Source organism: Drosophila pseudoobscura, chromosome 2 (assembly GCF_009870125.1).
Source record: "Drosophila pseudoobscura strain MV-25-SWS-2005 chromosome 2, UCI_Dpse_MV25, whole genome shotgun sequence".
In the NCBI taxonomy this organism is placed as follows: domain Eukaryota; kingdom Metazoa; phylum Arthropoda; class Insecta; order Diptera; family Drosophilidae; genus Drosophila; species Drosophila pseudoobscura.
Window position 1 is genome coordinate 1,986,870 of NC_046679.1, and position 19,219 is coordinate 2,006,088.

The following is a 19,219-nucleotide window of genomic DNA, read 5'->3' on the forward strand; positions in this document are numbered from 1 at the left end:
TAAAATAGGCTTTTTTGGTTTTGAAAATAGCTATTTTTTATTCTGAAATTCTGACAACACTGCCCTTCAGACAGATGTTATTGATTAGAATGGCGATAAAAGTCCAGTAAAAGCAACCCGGAAACCTTCCACGCAGATGCTATAACATTAGATAACGTCAATCAATCTGAAGAGCAGCCAGTAGATTTTAAAGCCCTTAACGATGGCCAAGCTGGATGAACGTATTGGCTTCATTGGAGGCGGAAACATGGCCTTTGCCATTGGCAGCGGTCTCGTTCGCTGCGCCATTGTAAAGCCTAGCCAGGTGCTGGTCTCGGGACCGCACATCAAGAACCTTTCGCGCTGGCGGGAGCTGGGCGCCGTCACCACCGACGACAATTGTGAGGTCCTGGAGCACACAGACGTTGTGTTCATCTGCGTCAAGCCGCACATCCTAGGGCAATGCGCCTCGCAGCTCAAGTACAAGCATGTGCCGTCCGCCAAGGATGCCAGCAAGCTCATCGTTTCTGTGCTGGCGGGAACAAGCCTCAAAACCCTAGAGGAAAAGTTCGACTTCATCGAAAGTTCGGGCCCGAAGGTGATCCGGACGATGCCCAACACATCGATGCAGGTCGGCGAGGGCTGTACCGTGTACACGGGCAACGCTCGGGTCACGCACCAGGATCTGGAGAAGGTGCACATAATGCTCAACGCGCTGGGATTGGCCCAGCAAGTGCCGGAGCAGATGATCGACGCCGTCACCGGCTTGGCTGGCTGTGGGCCAGCCTTTGTCTACACAATAATAGAGGCTCTGGCCGATGGTGGTGTCAAGCAGGGTGTGCCACGGGCAATGGCCCTGCAGTTTGCAGCTCAGACCTTACTGGGCGCCGCCAAGACTGTTCTTATCACCGGCAAGCACCCGGCCGTGCTGCGCGATGAGGTCTGCTCACCCGGCGGATCCACCATTGTGGGTGTGCACGAGCTGGAAAAGGGCAATCTCAGGTACGCACTAGCATTCATTCAGCTAATTCAACGAAGTGTTAAGGACCTTTTTCTTTGACTGCTTGCAGGGCCACTCTCATAAATGCCGTGGAAAAGGCGACTCAACGCTCAACCGAGCTGGGAAAGAAGTGAGCGGCGTCGGTCGAACGTCTCCCCATGCTCTCTATTTACAGTATGCAGTTGCAACAAACTTTATGTCGCTATTATAATTATGATACAAGTGTCATGCGTTTGATTGAGTTTCAAGATGTTTCAGTCATTGTACAAGCGAAGCATGTACGTACTGAGTAATATGTAATTCTTAGCTGTTGTTGAGTAGAAAGTTAAAGGAAAATAAGCTGTTAAATTTGTTGCGATACGCCAGGGCATTTCTAAATGATTTCGTAATAATATAAACGTTTGACTTTATTCACGATCCTTCTTGCTAACATATTCGACGCACTTGGAGGGATCCGTGGGGAAGTATTCCTGGCATTTGGTCATCAATCGCTTGAGACCCTGTATATACTTTCGCTGCGTCTCGTCGTTCATGACGTGTGCCACGTTCTTGGAGAAGATCTTCTCGCGGCCCGTTCGCGCATGAATGCCCACCATAGTGACACCGATGGGCCACGGCGCATTGCCGATAGCCATCTCCAGGTAGGCATCGCTGGCAGTAATGTAGTTGCGGTTCAGCAGATGTTTGACAATGTCGCGCAGGCTGTCCAGGATGTCCTCCGGCAGCGTGTGGTGCTTCAGCTTGCGGAACAGCGGCTTCACGTACTCCTTTGTCTGCGTGTAGATGACCCGCGTCATTTTCACTTTAGTCGACATTATCTCGTGCTTGCTGTAGGTGGCAATCTGGTCGTTCCACAGCTTGAGAAGGAAGGTGAGCAGCGTGATGATCACGTCCATGTCGTAGTCTTTGTTGCGACCCATCTTTTGGGCCATTGTCTGTATGCTCTCCCACGACACGGACTCGTCCAGCTCGGCCAAATCGGATTTCTTGTCCTCTTTGGCGGTGGGTGCGTTGGCAAACATCTCCTGCAGATAGGCGGCGTCCACCTGCTCCATGGCCTCCTGGAAATCGTTACGGAATCCCCGGTTGGCCTCCGGCTGCGAGATCTCGCACTGCCGCAATCTGTCGAACGCCTCCGGCTCCGTCTCGCCGAATATGAGAATGGGTTCACCGCGCTCCCGCAGACGGCGGATGACCTCTGTGCGCGGGAGTATGTTCTGTCCGTCGGCCACAAAGCTGTAGGCGCCCTCAGTGGTCTGTCCCTGGGCCTCGACAGACTCCTGCTTCTTGTATCCCACTTTCTGCAGCACTTCCTCCGTGTTCTTGGCGTTCAGGTCGCCCCGCTTGAAGTACTTCTTCTTATCATCGATTAGCTGCTTATCCTCCAGTAGTTTCCGTTTACGGGCTATTTCTTTCTTTAGCAAGTCCATTTAAATTTCAAAATGTAAACAAACTAACAACAAACCCTCAAGAAGGGCGAACAAACAGTGCTGCCACTCATCTGCAAATCGTCATGCTTTTGGTATTCTTTAGTCTTTTTCTGTGTCCACACTGTGGCAACGCTTTAAATATTCTTATCAAGAGGGACGGCAGTGTTTTTGTTTTGAAAATTCGAATTATTTTAATTTCTAATAAAATGCGATACCCCGACTCTCGGATCTGTATGGAAGGCCACGCCAACGCCCTGGCCCTCAGCAAGGACAACACTCTGATCGCAGTGGCCGGGCGCAGCTGTAAGAATCAAAATTTTTCCTAGGATTTTCGACCAAAGTTAAGACATTTACTTCCCTTCCCTTCGCAGTGCTCAAGGTCTATTCGATTGACGATTATGGCTTTAGGGAGGTTTGTAATATGCGCGGCGGGAAGAACCAAAATCTCAGCTACTCTTCAAACGATGTTGCCTGGAGCACCATGGACTGCAATCTCCTGGCCACGGCGGCCACCAATGGCGTCGTATCCGTTTGGGACCACTCTAAGTGCGGACGCCAGAAGCAGCTGCTTGTCTACAACGAACACGAGCGCACTGCCCACACAGTGACGTTCCACAGCAGCGAACCCAACATATTGATCTCTGGCTCCCAGGACGGCACCATCAAGTGCTTTGATATACGCTCGGACAAGTCCGTGAACACATACTTCAGCAATTCGGAGTCCGTGCGCGATGTCAAATTCAGTCCACACGAGCAAAATATATTCTCAGCCGTTTCGGAGAACGGCACCGTCCAGCTCTGGGATATGCGGAAGTGGGACAAGTGCATGGTGCAGTTTACGGCGCATTATGGACCCGTCTACACGTGCGACTGGCATCCCACACGTAAATGGCTGGCCACCGGCAGCCGCGACAAGCAGATCAAGGTGTGGGACATGGAAGGGCGACCAGGTCTGGAGTACACAATACACACGATAGCTGTGGTGGGACGGGTCAAGTGGCGACCAGAGCGAACGTGCGTACAGACAGATTTGGCACGTCATGAAATCATTTTCTAATGCTCCTTGTCTCGTGTTACAGATATCACATTGCTAGCTGTGCTTTGGTGGTGGACTACAGCATTCATGTGTGGGACATACGACGACCCTACATACCATTCGCCTCCTTTAACGAGCACACAAACGTGACGACGGGCATTGCTTGGCTGGGCAGCGATTCCCATTGCCTGCTTTCCACCAGCAAGGACTCCACCCTTCATAAGCACGCCTTTGAGGATGCCACACGGCCGGCTTTGAAGGCCAATGCCCAGGGAGCCAGCCTGGACCGACACGGCGACATATCATTTGCCAATAAAATCAAGGAATACGCACCCAAGACGAGCGGAGTATCCAATACAAAGACCAACTCCAGCTTTATGTATGTCTGAAAATATTCATCAATTATGCTTTCGTTTACATATAATTGCATTCCATAGAAATCACCGAAAAGCCATTGTGTCGGGAAGCATTCAGTTCCACTTGGACCATTCCAGGATGTACAAATTCATGCTGAAGGATGCTGTAAGCTAGAGATACTATGCTAAACTCAAGTCATCTTCTAATTGCAATCTTTACCGCAGTTTTCTGGCTTTCCCCTAAGCGAAACCGATTCCAAGCCTCGCCAGGAGCATGAATGCTTTATTGGATGCGCCCGGGAGCTGATTATGAGCGGCAAAAAAATTGCCGAGCTATGCGAGCACAATTCGGAGGTGTCCAAGAAATACAGCAAACACAATGTGAGTAAAGCAGTTGGGGTGGGGAGCGGGGCTAAGGGATTACTCTTATAAAATACTATAATTTTGTTAGGCCACCACTTTATGGAACTTTCTGAAACTGTTCTACGGCAGCAATCACTTTGAGCCGCCCTTCGAGCATCGATCTTCCTTCTCGAATCAAAAGAATCCCATCAACTCGAGGCGTGCCACTCAAGTGGCCAGCGATTGGCCCCAGCAACGCAGTGACCTGAGTCAGGATTTGAACGGCAATGCCCAAGAGGCGACACATGAGATTGCCGCTACGAACGAGGATGACGATCCGCTGGGTGGCAGCGGAGTGGAGCATCCGCCGACCAGTTCTGTGATACTCTCCGAGACCCAAATCATTAGCGAGATTACCTTCGATAACTTCGAGCTCCTCCGCAATGGCTTCATTTATGTTGGACCCACGGAGGCGGCCAAGGCACTGGCATTTCCTGCTCTACATCACGATGTGCAGGCAGCGCGACCACAACTGGAGATCAAGGCATCTGACCATGAAAAGTCTCCTGTAAGTAGGAGGAATAATTTTGCTTTGTTCTATACGAATTGTAAATGATTGTCTTCTGGCTTCTTTCAGCCGCCGCATGTGCCCACGGTTTTGAAGGTCAGCCATGTCCCGCCCATACCGATGTGGGAGCCGCACAAGTTTGTGGCCGATGCTCTCATGCTGCTAAATGACGTTGGCGATGTGCAAACTGCTTTGACTGTGATAATAGCTCTTGGGGAGGCCCGCAAACTGCTGCCCCTTGAAGATGCGTTGGTTGTAAGTAGCCCGCCCCCATACGAACAGCAAGAAATTTTGCATTTTCATGGCTTTCTTATCTAGGAGCACTGGTTTCACACCTATGTCGATCAGCTGCATCGCTACGAGCTGTGGAACGAGGCCTGCGAGGTGATCAACCGATCCTGGCTGCATTCCGTGCAGCAACTGAATCAGCACTCCACAGCAATGCATACGAATTGCGGCGACTGCGGCCGTCCGCTGGGCAACAAAGTGGGATGGTACTGCGACAAATGCAAGTCCATGCAGTCGGCCAAGTGCTGCGTGTGCGGTCTGATTGTACGCGGTGTGTACGCCTGGTGCCAGGGCTGCTCACACGGCGGCCACATCGAGCATCTCCAGAAGTACTTTGCCAAACACTCAAAGTGCCCCAAGTGCGGCCATTTGTGCGCGTATTCATGAGACGCGGAAGAAGCTGAGTAGTGTGTCTCAGCTTCTGCATTCGAATCTGTACTGATGAGAGTCTCCTTGCCGGAATAACTAGCAGTTTTGTTGTTGATTAGTTTTTAGATGTATTTATGTCTGAATGTGTATCAATGTTAAAGCTACTTGATGAAGGTGCTCTTAAAGGGTAATATAACGACTACCTTTTGCGTTGAGAGTTGAGAGCGCCCCGCCGCACATTCAGTAGCAGAAAGGAGAGAAAAAGTTATAAAATTGAGAGTTCTGTAAGAATTAAAAACGAAAAAAATGCAACACGTTTGTTGCCAGATTCCACTTTAAATCTAAATAACTAATTGTATGTCCTCATGGGGATTCGCCCGAGAGTGTGTACCCACAAGGACACCACCGCCTGCCAGCGCTGTCCAAAAAATCCATCGTGCCCTTAGCGCAATGAATATTTGGCAATCGTTTCAAAAGTTTTGTTTTGTTTTGGTCCAATTTTCGTTTGCTTTACATTGCGCCTCGCGCAGTTGCAGCCTTGAGGTTGAGGGATCAACTCAAAGCTTGGATTTTGGAGCAGCGTTGGCGGCTAATTGTCAAGAGGCAAAATCGAGGCTCACAGTTTGGCAAGAGTCGCCACCTGCACCAGTGCTGGAGCTGGAGCTGGCCGAGGTGGCATTGCGCTTCAGCGGCGTACCCTCGTCATAGCGTATGGTCATCGAATTGGAGTTCCCGGGTATGAGCACATAGCCCAAGGATTCATAGAACTTGATCAGCTTATCCTTGCAGTCCAGCGACATTTTATAGCACCCTAGTTCTTCGGCCAGCAGAGAGACGGTGACCACGATTCTGGAAGACACAGAAGCAATGAATACGCCGCAGTGAATGAATTGCAGGGAAATGATTACAGCTTGCCCAGTTGCTTGCCACGATATGTGTCATTGACAACCACATCCTCCAGGCGCCCACGCTTGAATTTTGAAAGAGAATATGAGAGGAATAGGAATACGGAATATAGATTTTCTCAACGTACCACCGAACAATTGTGGATGAACTTGCGCTCGATCACCAGCGAGGCAGCTCCAATGATCTCGTTCTTGCGCGTGTCCTCTATGACCGTGACAAAGTAGTCCCCGCTGGCCTTCATCTGCGAGAAGCGGGCTGCAAACGAGAATAGATCCAGGTCTTGTGATCCAGGATAGATGCGGGTGAGTGGCATTACTTACTCAGAAACTGTGTGCGATTGACATTCCCCACGTGTGTCAGTTGGGAGAGCAGCTGCAGGAAGCCACGATCATAGTCCGTGTCCTTGAGGGGACGCACCTTCATCCATGGCTCGCCGGGATTGGCCGCTGATATGAATGGCTTGAACGTGGCCGGGGTGCGATGAAAGTCGAGCTTCAGCAGCAAGCTGGGATCGTACAGGTACGTCTCTTGCTGTAATTGATTAGCAGATAAGGAGGATTAGTTACGAGGCCTCTTCACAGATACGCATCTCGTAATGTCTACCGGGTGTTGCACCATTTTTAGACTACTAAACACGTCAGCAAGTGGCGCTGATGGAGGCACAACTGAGCCAGAAAGACAATCAACAGGTTAAGGTGGAGACCGACAACAGGAATGGTGGCCAGAACTGGTTTGGTTTCAGATAGCCCTCACTTTCGATGGCCAGAGCAACGCAACTGGTTTTCGCATTAATTTCCTAGTCCCTCCGCCGCAAACGAAACCGGTAAAATGTGTAAGAGCCGGACTAGCAGAGCGAATTCTATTATCGATTTTAGTTTGTTATGGTTGTCGCCAGGATTAAAAGCAAAAGAAAACGTGCACTCAAGGTCGAGCCGCTTTGCTGGTGACTGAACTGCCACATGGTCACGTTGGCTGCCTCTTCATCGCGTTTTGTGACTGTCTTGCTGGCACAATTCCATGCAACGCAGCCAGAAATATACATCCATCAACACTTACCATGATTTTATCTCCTGTTTGCTGTTTGATAGTAATAGAGCACCAGGCCTATCACTACGAAAAACACTGAGCGGAAGCTTTTCCGCTGCTTTTATCGGCCAAAGTCTCGGAGCAGACTGAAACGATGTGAAACGCGGAGAACGGCTACAGCGCCAGACGCGTACATTTAGCGCTTGGGGTGTCGGAGGGGGCCCCAAATTGGTTGTCGTGCATTGACGAAGGGGCGGGGCGGCAATACCTTTCGAAATCCCCAAGAAATGAAGAAATGGCAAACAAAATGACCCTGAATGCGTTCCGACTGAAATTAATGTAAACATTTGAACAGCTGATGGAAAAGAGAAAGGCACACCGCGAGAGAGAGAGTGCACTAAAGAGAGCTAGAAACAAACTGCTGTTTATTTCGATTACAATTTACAATTAAATAACACAGCCCCTATTGGCATTACGTAGCCACAATATACTTGGGCGTCTGGTACATTTCATACGCAAACTCCTCCCGGTGGCTGGGATCGTACTCCAGGCCCACGTAGTCTATTTCCAGGCCGAAGGGACCATCCATACCCTTTTTGGCCGCCACGGAGAAGCCGAAATGGGTTACCCTGTTGAGGGGTATGGCCCCCTGGCGATCCTGGACTCGCCCTTTCGAGGATAGGAAGAACTTGGAGAAGGGTATCTTGGCGATCTGCCAGTGGGGGCCGCCGCGGGTGTACAGCACATAGTGGTAGATGTCGTTCCACATGAGATCAAAGTAGCCCTCAGTGTGCAGGTTGATCAGATAGCTGCGTCCATCACCGCGCACCTTCATGATGAGCATGTTGTACTGCGTCCAGTCGTAGGTGGACTCTCGCTTGAAGGATTTCTGCAGGGAAAAGATCAAGCAATTACAAGGCGAACTTGATACTCATTTTTAGGATCCTTACTAACCCGCACTCGCTTTGTGCGTATATTGGCATAGCCTGTCCGCTTTATTATGCCATCTTTTGTGTGGTTCGAGTTGACTTCGCCATGAAAGAGACCCGCTCCGGCTGCACTCAGTTCCAGAGCGGCTGTGCTCTTACCTTCGCCGTGGTCCGCGTCCGTGGTAACAGTCCACTTGTCCAGAACGTCTGGAGCCTTGAAGTCGAAGACCACATCCGTTTCGCCAGGACGAAACACCAGTATGGGATCGCTTTCCAGCTGCTCCGTCACTTCCTTCCGCCACAGCTTTATCTCCTCCTTTAGGTCCCGCAGACCATCCATTATGAGCTGTTTCTTGGACGGCTCTGGCAGTTTCGTCTTGTAGCCGGATTTCTTTTCGCGCTCCCAAAAGGTACATTGCACGGCTGTGGTGTGTATTTGCTGGGCAGCCGGCATCCAACAGCTCAAGCGCTGTCCTTGTCTTATCAATTTATACATATTACCATTTGCTTTTAATTGGAAATTGAAATTTAATTCTGGGAGAGCGGTTTCAACAACGTAACAACAATCAGCTGTTAGATTCCGCCATTCCCACTGCAACGCAACAGTTGTTGGCATTCACAGCTCAACGTCGAAAACCATTTCATTTGTGTATTTGTTGTAAACAAAATCGGGAAAAGTTCAAAGTTCCAAATCGCCAAAAATGAAAGTGGAAGATTTAAACAAATGTGCCGGAAGCACCGACTGGAATGTGCTCTATTGGGTGCTGGGTACTATTCTGATGCCAGTGGCTCTGCCGCTCGCACTCTTCAATATATGGCAGCGATTCCGAGCCCAGAAATACCGTAATCAGTTGCCGGGCAAGGTAATGACTAATTTTAATAGCTTCTCGGGACTCCTTACTTATGTAAAACCCTTCCAGGTAGTGCTCATTACTGGCGCCAGCTCGGGCGTGGGCGAGGCTCTGGCTCATGTTTTCTACAAAGCAGGTTGCAAAGTGATTCTGGCAGCTCGGCGCACCTTGGAATTGGAGCGCGTTAAAAAGGATCTCTTGGCACTGGACCTGGTAATGTGTACAGCTGTTATTATTTAGCAATTTAATTGCCATTACTGCGAATATGTAGGAACCTGCGTACCCACCGACTGTGCTTGGCCTGGATCTGGCAGAGCTCAACACCATACCTGACTTTGTTACGCGCGTCCTGGGTGTGTACAACCAAGTGGACATTCTGATTAACAATGGAGGCATCAGTGTGCGAGCCGATGTGGCCTCTACGGCAGTGGATGTCGATCTCAAGATAATGGTGGTCAACTATTTTGGCAGCGTCGCTTTAACGAAGGGTAAACAGTTGTTCAATGCCTAATACAACCAACTAATGGTGTATATCTTTACTTTCCAGCTCTTCTGCCATCGATGCTAAAACGCAAGAGCGGTCACATCTGCTTCATTAGCTCGGTTCAGGGAAAGTTTGCCATACCCCAGAGAGCTGCTTATTCCGCGTCCAAGCATGCCATGCAGGCCTTTGCCGACTCCCTGCGTTCCGAGGTGGCTAGCAAGAACATAAACGTCTCCACCGTCAGTCCTGGCTACGTACGCACTCAGCTCTCACTGAATGCTCTCACAGGAACGGGTAAAAGCTATGGCAGTAAGTCAACGGAATACATATGTTTGTCCAACAAGTATTCAATATTCAATGTTGCCTTTCAGAAATGGACGACTCTACTGCCAAGGGCATGTCGCCCGATAAGTTGGCTGAACGCATTTTGAAGTGCATTCTGCGCAACGAGCCCGACATTCTGGTCAGCGATGTTCAGGCCAAGGTCGCCTATTACCTCCGCCATCTGTGCCCCAGTCTGTTCTTCTGGATCATGGCCAAGCGTGCATTGAAACTGGAAAAGGCAGAGAAGAAGACGGGCTAGAAATCGGACAATCGCACAATGTGAAATGTGAAAATGTTCTCGTGTTTAAGTATTAGTTTCGTTTTTATTGTTAATTGAATTTCACTTAAAATGATGAAATTATAAAGTATCGCATATGTGTGTGTGTGTGTTGTGAGGGTTACAAATTAGCGGTGTTTTGTTTCGCTCGTGCTATTGCCTAAGATTAATAAATAAAATATTGTAGTAATAGTAATCGTTAAATAAAGTACAACTTAAATGTCACACATGTGCTTTTGTTCGCTAATAATACGTTCGTTAATTTAATTATTGTTTTCGATTGGTTTAAAATTATTAATCATAAAATGCTAATATTCACTTCTTTGCTCTTCGGTTTTTGTTTTTTGTTTTCGTTTTCGTTTTGCTTGCTTTGCTCGAACTCGATTCTTGAAGACATTTACGCGCTCTTAATTGACAGAAATACAATATGTTTGTTCTTGGATGGGATGGAATGGGGTGGGATGGGATGGCTGCCGATGCTGATGCTGATGGCGGTCTTTGACAACAGGGAAAACTGGCCATTAACTAGGGGCTAGCTAGGTGACAATGGGACTTTTGTGTGTGGGCGGGGGGAAGATTACATGCTTATATGCAATTCATTTAGCTAAATTATAAAAATAGCATTAATCCATCTGGTGAAAAGTACAAAAAAAATTAATTACAATTGAGGTACACAATACACATACAGATTTAAAAATCGTTTGCAGTTTTACAATTATATATTTATACATATATGTATATATAGATTAAAATCAATCGATTTCTTATGTACAATACACAAAAATTGTTCATTTCGCGCTAAATAGTCTTTTTTGTCACGCATCAAAATACTCTCTATCTCTCGCACTCTCTCTCTCTCGGTCGGGCGATCCGATCCGGTCCGGTCCGATCTCTCTCTTCCGCTTAGACACTAATCATTTGCATTTAATATTATATACAGTACACAAACATTGGCAATTTTAAATTTTTATATTTTTTTGGTAGTCTTAAAACATTTTTCTTGCCATTAGTTTAGGTTTTTTTTTGTTGACTTTGCTTTGTATAGTTCCATATTGAAATAGTCAAGATGCCGTCTTTTTTTATGAAGATAAATTACAAATTAAGTCAATTCGATTCTTGATTTTGTTTTCGTTTAAATGTTTTGTTTAAATGTTATAAGCATTTGAAAGCGATTGTCGCGTACTCGTTTTTCCTACTATTTCATTAGCTTTTCTTGCTCCTGGTTTCCGTTTCCTCTTCTCACTGGCCTACACGCGTTAACTATGTATCTGTGTCTGGTCTGGTCTGTGCCTGGGTCTGTGTCTGTCTTTCTGTCGATCGGGTCTGTTCGGTCGGTTTCTTGAGCTGGAGCTTATGTGTTTTATCTAATAATGGTTTGTATATTCCACAAAAATATACCCAAATGCTCGTAAAGTTGCAATGGTATTGCACGCCCCTTATGTACGGGTATTTATGTATGTATGTATATAGTATTTATAGTATAGATGCAATTTGATACGCCGATTTCCTACACATTCATATAGCTACAAATATCAATCATTGTCTTAGACTACAAATCGTTATTGTTTGAGTGAGTGAGTGTCTTGTTTTGTTTTAATTCGAAAGCCGCTTTTGTGATTCGATACGGAATGTGACTATATATATACCTACATATGCATCTGTGTGTGTGTGTGGGTGTGGGTGTCGAATGAATATCGTTAGGTGTCCTCATTATTGTTTTGCTCTTTATTGCTCTAACTTGTTATTGCATTATAAAAACTATTTCCATTTGATATATCCTATATATAGTACGTTCTGTATGTACACTACTACTGCTACTGATTTGGCGAAGGCGATAGTGGCAATGGTATATGTATGTATTATATCTCTCTCTCTCTATGGGTTCGAGGCGTGCTGACAGTATGTGCAAGTGCTTCACGAGGGATGTGGGGGGTCGTGGCGTGGCTGGCTAATATTCTATGTTTGTCGAATTTACTGCAAGTGCTACTCGTAAAAACTAACTTCGATGCATATTGCTTTTGATTCTTATTGACAGTTATCGTTGGTTATCAACTACTCTGCTCCTCTCTCTGACACTCTCTATATGTATACTCTACTCGGGCTACACCAAACACCAAACACCTACTCCCTAATCCCTCTGTCCTCCCCTTCGCTGTCCTAATTGTTCCTTAACTTAGTTTTGATCTTGAAAAATATGCAAAGGATGTTTTGAAAAGTTCTTTAAGTTTAGTTCATTACTAAAATAGCACCTTGTATTGTTCTGTGTGTGTTTGAGTTTGAGTGTGTGTTCAGATGAGTGATCGTTCGTTGTTCGAAGTTGAAGTGTAGTCAAACTATAAGTACATACATATAGTACATGTATAAGTAGTAGGTACATAATATTAAGAGTAATACTGTTTTAAAAATTAGTTTCAAACAGATGCCAAGATTTGGCAATTAACATAACGAGAGCGATTTTTAACATAAACTCCCATTTCGATTGTGTGTCGCATAGAACATCATACGATTCTCTGCTGTGGCACACAATCTACATAAGATATTTGAACATATAGCAATCATTCACACCCATCTTAGAAGACTACCCAAACTCGAGAGATGTTTCCATCCAACAGTCCTCGAATAATTACAATATTCGCAGGAACATCACGGATAGTGGAGAAGTCCTCATCGAATGGGTGCAAAATAGACAGTGTCGGTCATAAGTGTTTGCACAGCAATAGCTTTTCAGTTGATTGCTGGTCTAAGAGCTTTTCGTGTCTTGACTGGGAAAAGGCAGAATGATTTTCCTCTGAGATTCTGTGGCTTCTTTGAAGGTACTTTGAGATTAAATATTGGACAGTGCCACGGAACTAGGACAAAGGTGATCAGATGGGCTCATAGATGGGACATAGCTCATTGACATAAAGGCGAAATGCGTGAATCTTATAGAAAATTAATTCATTTATCGGACGAAAGTATTTATCTTTTGATAATTACGTTGGAAGAGCTCTTGAATCAGCAGTAAGCTGAAAAGCTATTGCTGCGCTAACACTTAAGTCCAGCACAGTAGATATATAATAGGTATGTATGCTCAGATGTAGGCAAAGTTCTGTTTCGTTTCGGTTTGCAAAATACAATACAATACAACAGTAAACAGTAGAAGGTACAACGTGCGGTGAGTGAGTGCGACTGGCGGTTTGGAATTTGCGGTGGCTTTCAATGGGTGGGTGGGTGTGCGGCAGGGATTGCTGGTTGTGTGTGTGGTGGAGGCGAGCCTTGGTCGTGGGATATGTACGAGAGTGTGTGTGGGGGTGTTTGGGCGTGGGCGTGGGTGTGGGCGTGGCGTGGTATTCACATATTCAGCAGAAACGGCAAGTTTAAGGCAGTGTAAAGTATATATACATACATATATCTTTGCATGTACAAATACAAATATATATACAATGTATATACTCGTATATGCAGGAATGCATGTAAACCTATGCGACAATTTGTATAACTAACATTAAGACTTATCACTTTCACTTGGTTGGTTGTTGGTTGGAAACGAGAAGCAACCGCCGCGAAGCTGCTGCTGCTGCTGCTGCCGCTGCTGCTCTTAGCTAACCAGATTCTCGATGTCGGACACGACTACCTCCAGGTCCGATGGCAGCTCATTGTTGTCTGTGGTGGCGGTCGTCGTCGCCGCCGCCCCTGCCCCGGGCTTGGGTGCCGACGCTGACGCCGGTGCCGTTGAGCGCGTCCGGAAGTTGTGGAGACTCCGTCGCATCGGCTGGGCAGGCGGTTGTCGCTGCATGGCGCTGGTCGAGGCGGATTGCTGCAGCGGCAGGGGTAACGCTGCTCCCGCAGCAATCGACGAGCTCGTCGTCGTGGTGCTGCTGGAAGATTGACGCGAGAAGCTGGGCGGCCCTGCTGCTGTCGTGACGTTCGAGCCACCGCCACCAAGGCTGGCTCGCGGAATGTTGCTGAAGCTGTTGCGCGAGTTGCGCGTAGGCGGCACTGGCGCTGCCTTTGACGAGGCACTGCTGTCCCTGCGCAGGTTTGCATTGGAGGAGGAACGTCGCTGGGGCGAGGCAGTGGAATTGCTCACGGATGGATCTTTCCCGTTCTTGGCCCCACTGGCCTTCAGGTTGAGGCTGCTCCGCTTCTTGGTCTTGGCCAGGTTCTGGCTAAGATTGATGAGGTTCTGGGTGCTGCCAAAGTTGCGCGTAAGATTCACAGAGCCGCCAGCGGCCTGGGCATCGGCTTTCACTTTGCTGCTGCTACGTCGCGGAGCCACGGCGAAGGGATTGTGGGTGGACAGCGAGTTGGAGCGACGGTACGAGCTGCGCTGGACAGGAACTGGTGCCGGTGGCGCTGGCCCCTCCAAGCTGCCTCTGTTGGAGCTGGGACCAACTTTACAGCTACTAGACTTTGATGTGGAGGCCTCGGCCTGCAGATCCACATTCTCGTAGCAGTGCTCTGTGAGTCGCGACGCTACCGGAGGCTTTAGCGTCTCGTAGTTAGGCTCGTTGAGCGTCAGAATTTGGTTATCATCCTCTGCCTCATTGCAGAGAAGTAGAGCGCTCCGCTTGGTACGCGCCGCGATGTCCTTGGAAGCAGGCTGTCCTGCGGTACGCGTACTGCCTTTCTGTCCTCGCTTGGGCCGACCTGCGACCACGTGCGTCTTCACTTTGGGCTTCTTGGACAGACGCAGCGAGAACTTGAACGGTGGCTTGTAGACCACTTGGAGTTTCACCTTCTCGTTGGACAGATTTCCCATCGATTTGGTCTTCTGCGGGGGCTTCTGAACCAGCCTTTCCGGGGTGGACTGCGATTTGCTCATCACCTTGCGGACCCGGGAGCTGTGCTCGATGTGCGAAAGCGGCTGGGCCACGATTGGCGATTCCAGCAGCCACTTTTGCACCTTGCCAAAGGTGTTGGTGTGATTATTGGTCGTCGACAGATTGGAGGCATCATCGCCGTTGTTGTTTCGATGCGAGTAATCGATGATTTCCTTCATGTGCTTGCCCAGTTTCTTGTTGGACTTCTTGGGATCCTCCTCCAACGACTTCTTCTTGCCAATCCCCTGGGATCTTTGCGTCTTCTTTGGCTCTGCACTCGAGCTAGTTTTTCCAACTCCACGGGAACCTCCCACTGCGGCGGCGGCGACGGCAGCAGCTCCTGCAACCGCTCCCGTTCCAGACTTCTTGCTGCGCTCGCCACGCACCTTCTTCTTGAAGGGTACCTTTGTCCGCACAGCAGTGTGGACTATCACCCCGTTGTTGTTCTCCGGCAGTCGCACCGTCTCCGTGGTGGCGCTGTGTATTATGGTGACGGACTTAAGCTTCAGATTCGACCGTTTCGCCAGCAGCTTTGTGCTCAATATCTGCCGAAGAGAGACACAGAGAGAGGGTCAGATTAAATAGAACGGGATGGGATAGAAAGGGAATCGGAAATGGATTCAATGCTCATCAAATGATTCCTAGATTCTGCCCTAATATAGCCGCACGAGACTACTGCTAAATGAACGTGTTCTTCAATGGATTCTAAAGGGATTCGGACGTCGAATGCTGGCTGCTCACCCACAGACTGAGACTGAGCCTGCGCAAGCCCTTTGGCCTCCTGCTGATCCCTTAGCATATGCGTGACCAGGCGCATTAGCTTTTGCAAAACCAAGGAACAAACTCAAGTCAAATTAAATTTCTCAATCAATTCCCATTTAAAGAAATTGTCACGCCCCAAATTCGTGCCACTTACCAGCAACAAAATGACGCCAATGGCGGCCAAAGCCACTGTATACCAGTTGTGCTGCATCCACTTCTTGAATGTGGCAATGCTCTCCTCCGAGAGCAGCAGCTTGCGCAGCGTGGCCAGCGGGCCAGAGGGATCCACCTCGCGACACTTTTGAAAGACATCACAGTATCTGAAAAGCAACGGGGATAATGAGTGGCCCCTTTGGGTTTGAGAATGTGTCTAATCGAACCCATTGTAGTCATTGCATGGTGTGCCTGGCTTCGAGTACATGTCCGGTACATCGAAGGGAGCCTCATTCCACTCGAAGGAGCTCCTGCACGCGTTGTCCTCGCCAGGCAGCTTGCAGCACAGCTCACACGACTTGATCCGATCGTCCTGAGGTCCGGGTATGCACTGGCATGACTCCAGGCCATAGGCCAGACAAATGCTGCCGGTGCAGTCGCCCATATAACAGACAAATTCCTTGTTACAGATCGTCTTGTTCGGCTTGTTCACCGACGGCGGGCACTGGGGCACACGTCCATCGCAGAACGAGGGATCGCGACAGCCATTGTCGTCACGGCACTTGTCGCCAAACTTCAGCTTGCAGTCGGTGGTGCAGCAGGGGCCCTGGGAGGGACTGCAGCGGGCATGCGGTGTCAGGGTACAGGGCGTCTCATCAATACGCGGCTGACGGGACATGGGAAAGCAGCAAGAGTCCTTGCAGTCCTCCTCCCAGCCGCAGTCGCATTGCTCTCCCGGTTCTACGACGCCATTGCCACAAATCGAGGACTGTGGCTCAGTGAAGCAGCCCTTCATGGAACGCGCCTTGGCATTCAGTACGGGCTCAATGGACTTCAAAGAGCAGGTGCTGAACTTGTTGTTGTTCTTCTTGTCCCCGGAGGTGGCACGGGCAAACATAATGAAGTTGCCATCCTCTCCGCCAGGCGTGCACTGTTCGGGATCGTGCTGGAAAAAGCCAAAAGCCGATTAGATCGATGATCATATAAAGGAAAGTGGGATGGGGGATCCTACCGGAGAGCCGAAATTGTGGCCAATTTCGTGGGCTAACGTCACATGTGAGACCGCGGGTGGCACATGCTTGCCATAGTTCAAGAGCGTCACAATGCCCGTGTTTAAGGACTTCAGGGAGCCCCGATAGTGTCCATTCTTCTCGCAGACACCGCCAGCGTTCTTAAGATCTCCCGTCCAGGCCAGTCCCAAGGTGCCCATCTCAAAGTCGCGGTAGGTAAACATGTAGGCCAAGCAAAAGGCATCGTAGTCTTCCTCTGCGCAGTGGATTGAAGCGATTAAATCATACGGAAGGAGCATTCATTTCAATATTCTTACCCGAAAACAGTTCCAAGAACTTCTCCACGCCATAGTTACCAGGGAAGCGATAGCTGGGATCCTTCATGGCGTTCATATTGTGCACCTTGATGCGCTTTATCATGAACGTGATGTTGTCCGGCTTGCCATCGTTATTAAAGTCTGTATTTCGATAGATTGAGTTGGCACGCTGCACATGACGCGTGATGGCCTCAATGGAGGCCTCGTCGGAGCCCATTTTCTGAAAGAAAGTGTGATCTGCCTGCAGATACAGCATGCACGTGGTCTTGCGATCGTACAGCAGCCGCGGCGAACTGTGTATATCGTCGCCCCTACCACTCAGCAAATTCGTCATCAGCATGCTGTTAAAGCTCGGATTGTGTGGATTCGGTGCGAATATAATCTCCGGATTGTAGTTATTCACAATGATGTTTGGTTTTTTGGTGGCTCCGTTTTTTGTGATGATCTCCACGTGTGTCTTGTGGCTTGGACGATCGTTGCTGTTGCCGTTGCTGTTTCCGTTGTTGTTGTTCCCCAGGAAGAGCGTTGTCCAGTTGGCATTGAAGAAGTTACTCGGTAGATTTCCGTTTCCGCTGTTGCTGTTGCTGCTGTTGTTTGGCTCTTCGTAGGGCGTGCCAAACTCTGGCTCGATGGGACGATTGTATGTGCTCACAATGATGTTCTTGTGCTTCGTATACAGTTTACGCACATTGTTGTTGCTGTTTCCGCTATTGTTGTTGTTGCTATTATTATTGGCATTGTTGCTGTTGTAGCTGCGACTGCCTTCGCCGACATTGGAGGGATTATAGTTATTTACAAGTATATTGCGGTTCGACGTAGGCTTCGTCAGGGTGGCCAGAAAGCTCTCGGTGCTGCGGCCAGTGTTCCTCGTTGTCGAGGTGGTTGGATATCTTCTGGTTGGCCTCTCATCACTCCGATCCTCTTCGGAGGCCAGGACGCGAAAATCATCATTGTAGGGCACCTCCAGATCCAATGGCAAAGGCGGGTTACGATTGTACGTGGGCGTAGGACTATCAGACATGGCCACCTAGAAGAAAATACATCAATTAGATCCGATACAATGGCATTTCCTTTGGCAATTGCTTACCTCCTCTGGCAGCCAGCGTTTTTTTCTCAACTTTTCGCTGGCGCAGTGCGTTTTTGTTGGCACCTGGGAGCTCAAACCGCCTCCGAGGTGCTCCTTTTGCATATTTACATCACTTAACTTATAGACTATGCTGTGGACGCCGCTCTCGGCGAGTTGCTGGGAGTAGCGTTGCGCTGGCTCGATGTAATAGTGCTCCGCTTGGGTTTCAATCGTGCCATCGAGCAGATTATCACTGGTTAGAATGGCCTGCACATGGGCAGCCTCATCGTCCTCCAAGCTGCCGGTGTAAATGCGTGAGACATCGTAGTCGATGGGTCCCAATGTGTTCTCGATTTCCACATCGTGGGCGAACACCGAATGCGGCTGTTGACGCAGCACCAATCGAAAATCTCTGCGAGGAGAGAAAGCGAAAGGGGGACAGTGATTAAGTGTAATCGGAGCTCGGAATTGAATTGAGTTCAAGCTGCAACAAAGTCCAAACCCACCCACGCACACTCACCTGTCATGGGCCGAGAAATTCAATCGTATTGTGTGCGCTAATCCACTCGAGGACGATGACGACGACGACGATGTCGACGACGGTGTGGGATCCACCTGACGCTTTTGGCGGAAGCGCGCCTGCTCCAAGTGCCTGAGCTGGGCTGCCTGCAGCACACTGCGATCGAAGTTCGCCGCCTCCCAGTGCTTGATGTACGGCGTCAGTTTGTGGGTGTAGCCTGACGAAAGATCAAAGCTCTTGACTCAGCGTTTCCTTGTGGGTGAGGGAGGGAAAGTATTGGGCACTTACCTGGCAGCTTGAGTGGCGTTGGAACGGCCAGCAGCTCACTGGGCATCCACAAAACCGCCAGGAGCCCCAGCAGCCAGCTCATCTGGCTGGATTGTGTTGTATTTGTGTCTGGGCGATAGTGTGTGTGTGTTCTGGC

At 48.9% G+C, this 19,219-nt stretch overlaps 7 protein-coding genes across 11 annotated transcripts; 3 read left to right on the top strand and 4 right to left on the bottom strand.

Annotated features, from left to right (window-relative positions):
* Positions 1-77: 77 nt before the first annotated feature.
* P5cr (Pyrroline 5-carboyxlate reductase) lies at positions 78-1,227 on the top strand. The gene is made up of 2 exons (XM_001357741.5): positions 78-981; positions 1,050-1,227. The coding sequence occupies exons 1-2, from the start codon at positions 203-205 to the stop codon at positions 1,111-1,113; spliced, it is 843 nt and encodes a 280-aa protein (XP_001357778.2). The 5' UTR covers positions 78-202; the 3' UTR covers positions 1,114-1,227.
* On the bottom strand, positions 1,165-2,486 carry Prp18 (pre-mRNA processing factor 18). The gene has a single exon (XM_001357740.5). The coding sequence runs from the start codon at positions 2,407-2,409 to the stop codon at positions 1,387-1,389; it is 1,023 nt and encodes a 340-aa protein (XP_001357777.1). The 5' UTR covers positions 2,410-2,486; the 3' UTR covers positions 1,165-1,386.
* Positions 2,487-2,515: 29 nt separating this feature from the next.
* Wdr24 (WD repeat domain 24) lies at positions 2,516-5,708 on the top strand. The gene is made up of 8 exons (XM_001357739.4): positions 2,516-2,712; positions 2,781-3,423; positions 3,489-3,824; positions 3,883-3,967; positions 4,027-4,182; positions 4,253-4,711; positions 4,781-4,966; positions 5,030-5,708. Exons 1-8 carry the CDS (start codon positions 2,616-2,618, stop codon positions 5,384-5,386), a joined length of 2,319 nt encoding a protein of 772 aa, XP_001357776.4. The 5' UTR covers positions 2,516-2,615; the 3' UTR covers positions 5,387-5,708.
* Gnpnat (glucosamine 6-phosphate N-acetyltransferase) lies at positions 5,472-7,623 on the bottom strand. Of its 4 annotated transcripts, none has more exons than XM_033385895.1 (6): positions 7,331-7,623; positions 6,595-6,805; positions 6,402-6,529; positions 6,277-6,338; positions 5,989-6,217; positions 5,472-5,650 (listed from the first exon to the last, which is right to left on the bottom strand). In XM_033385895.1, exons 1-6 carry the CDS (start codon positions 7,331-7,333, stop codon positions 5,609-5,611), a joined length of 675 nt encoding a protein of 224 aa, XP_033241786.1. In that variant the 5' UTR covers positions 7,334-7,623; the 3' UTR covers positions 5,472-5,608. The 4 variants fall into 4 exon arrangements, with proteins under 4 accessions (XP_033241786.1, XP_001357775.3, XP_003736253.2 ...); XM_001357738.5 differs by lacking the exon at positions 7,331-7,623 and adding an exon at positions 6,878-7,230 and having other exon boundaries at positions 5,472-5,571; XM_003736205.3 differs by lacking the exon at positions 7,331-7,623 and adding an exon at positions 6,878-7,229.
* Positions 7,624-7,707: 84 nt separating this feature from the next.
* CIA30 (complex I intermediate-associated protein 30) lies at positions 7,708-8,822 on the bottom strand. Its single transcript, XM_001357737.4, has 2 exons — positions 8,255-8,822; positions 7,708-8,189 (listed from the first exon to the last, which is right to left on the bottom strand). Exons 1-2 carry the CDS (start codon positions 8,723-8,725, stop codon positions 7,773-7,775), a joined length of 888 nt encoding a protein of 295 aa, XP_001357774.3. The 5' UTR covers positions 8,726-8,822; the 3' UTR covers positions 7,708-7,772.
* A 34-nt stretch (positions 8,823-8,856) lies between these two features.
* Positions 8,857-10,393, top strand: LOC4800508 (dehydrogenase/reductase SDR family protein 7-like). Its single transcript, XM_001357736.5, has 5 exons — positions 8,857-9,092; positions 9,150-9,293; positions 9,352-9,568; positions 9,628-9,873; positions 9,936-10,393. The coding sequence occupies exons 1-5, from the start codon at positions 8,931-8,933 to the stop codon at positions 10,145-10,147; spliced, it is 981 nt and encodes a 326-aa protein (XP_001357773.2). The 5' UTR covers positions 8,857-8,930; the 3' UTR covers positions 10,148-10,393.
* A 42-nt stretch (positions 10,394-10,435) lies between these two features.
* On the bottom strand, positions 10,436-19,218 carry Kul (Kuzbanian-like). 2 transcript variants are annotated; one of them, XM_033385892.1, is made up of 9 exons: positions 19,084-19,218; positions 18,796-19,012; positions 18,297-18,687; positions 17,210-18,236; positions 16,895-17,148; positions 16,110-16,828; positions 15,884-16,049; positions 15,709-15,787; positions 15,324-15,512 (listed from the first exon to the last, which is right to left on the bottom strand). In XM_033385892.1, exons 1-9 carry the CDS (start codon positions 19,163-19,165, stop codon positions 15,466-15,468), a joined length of 2,982 nt encoding a protein of 993 aa, XP_033241783.1. In that variant the 5' UTR covers positions 19,166-19,218; the 3' UTR covers positions 15,324-15,465. The 2 variants fall into 2 exon arrangements, with proteins under 2 accessions (XP_033241782.1, XP_033241783.1); XM_033385891.1 differs by lacking the exon at positions 15,709-15,787 and having other exon boundaries at positions 10,436-15,512.
* Between the last annotated feature and the right edge of the window lies 1 nt (position 19,219).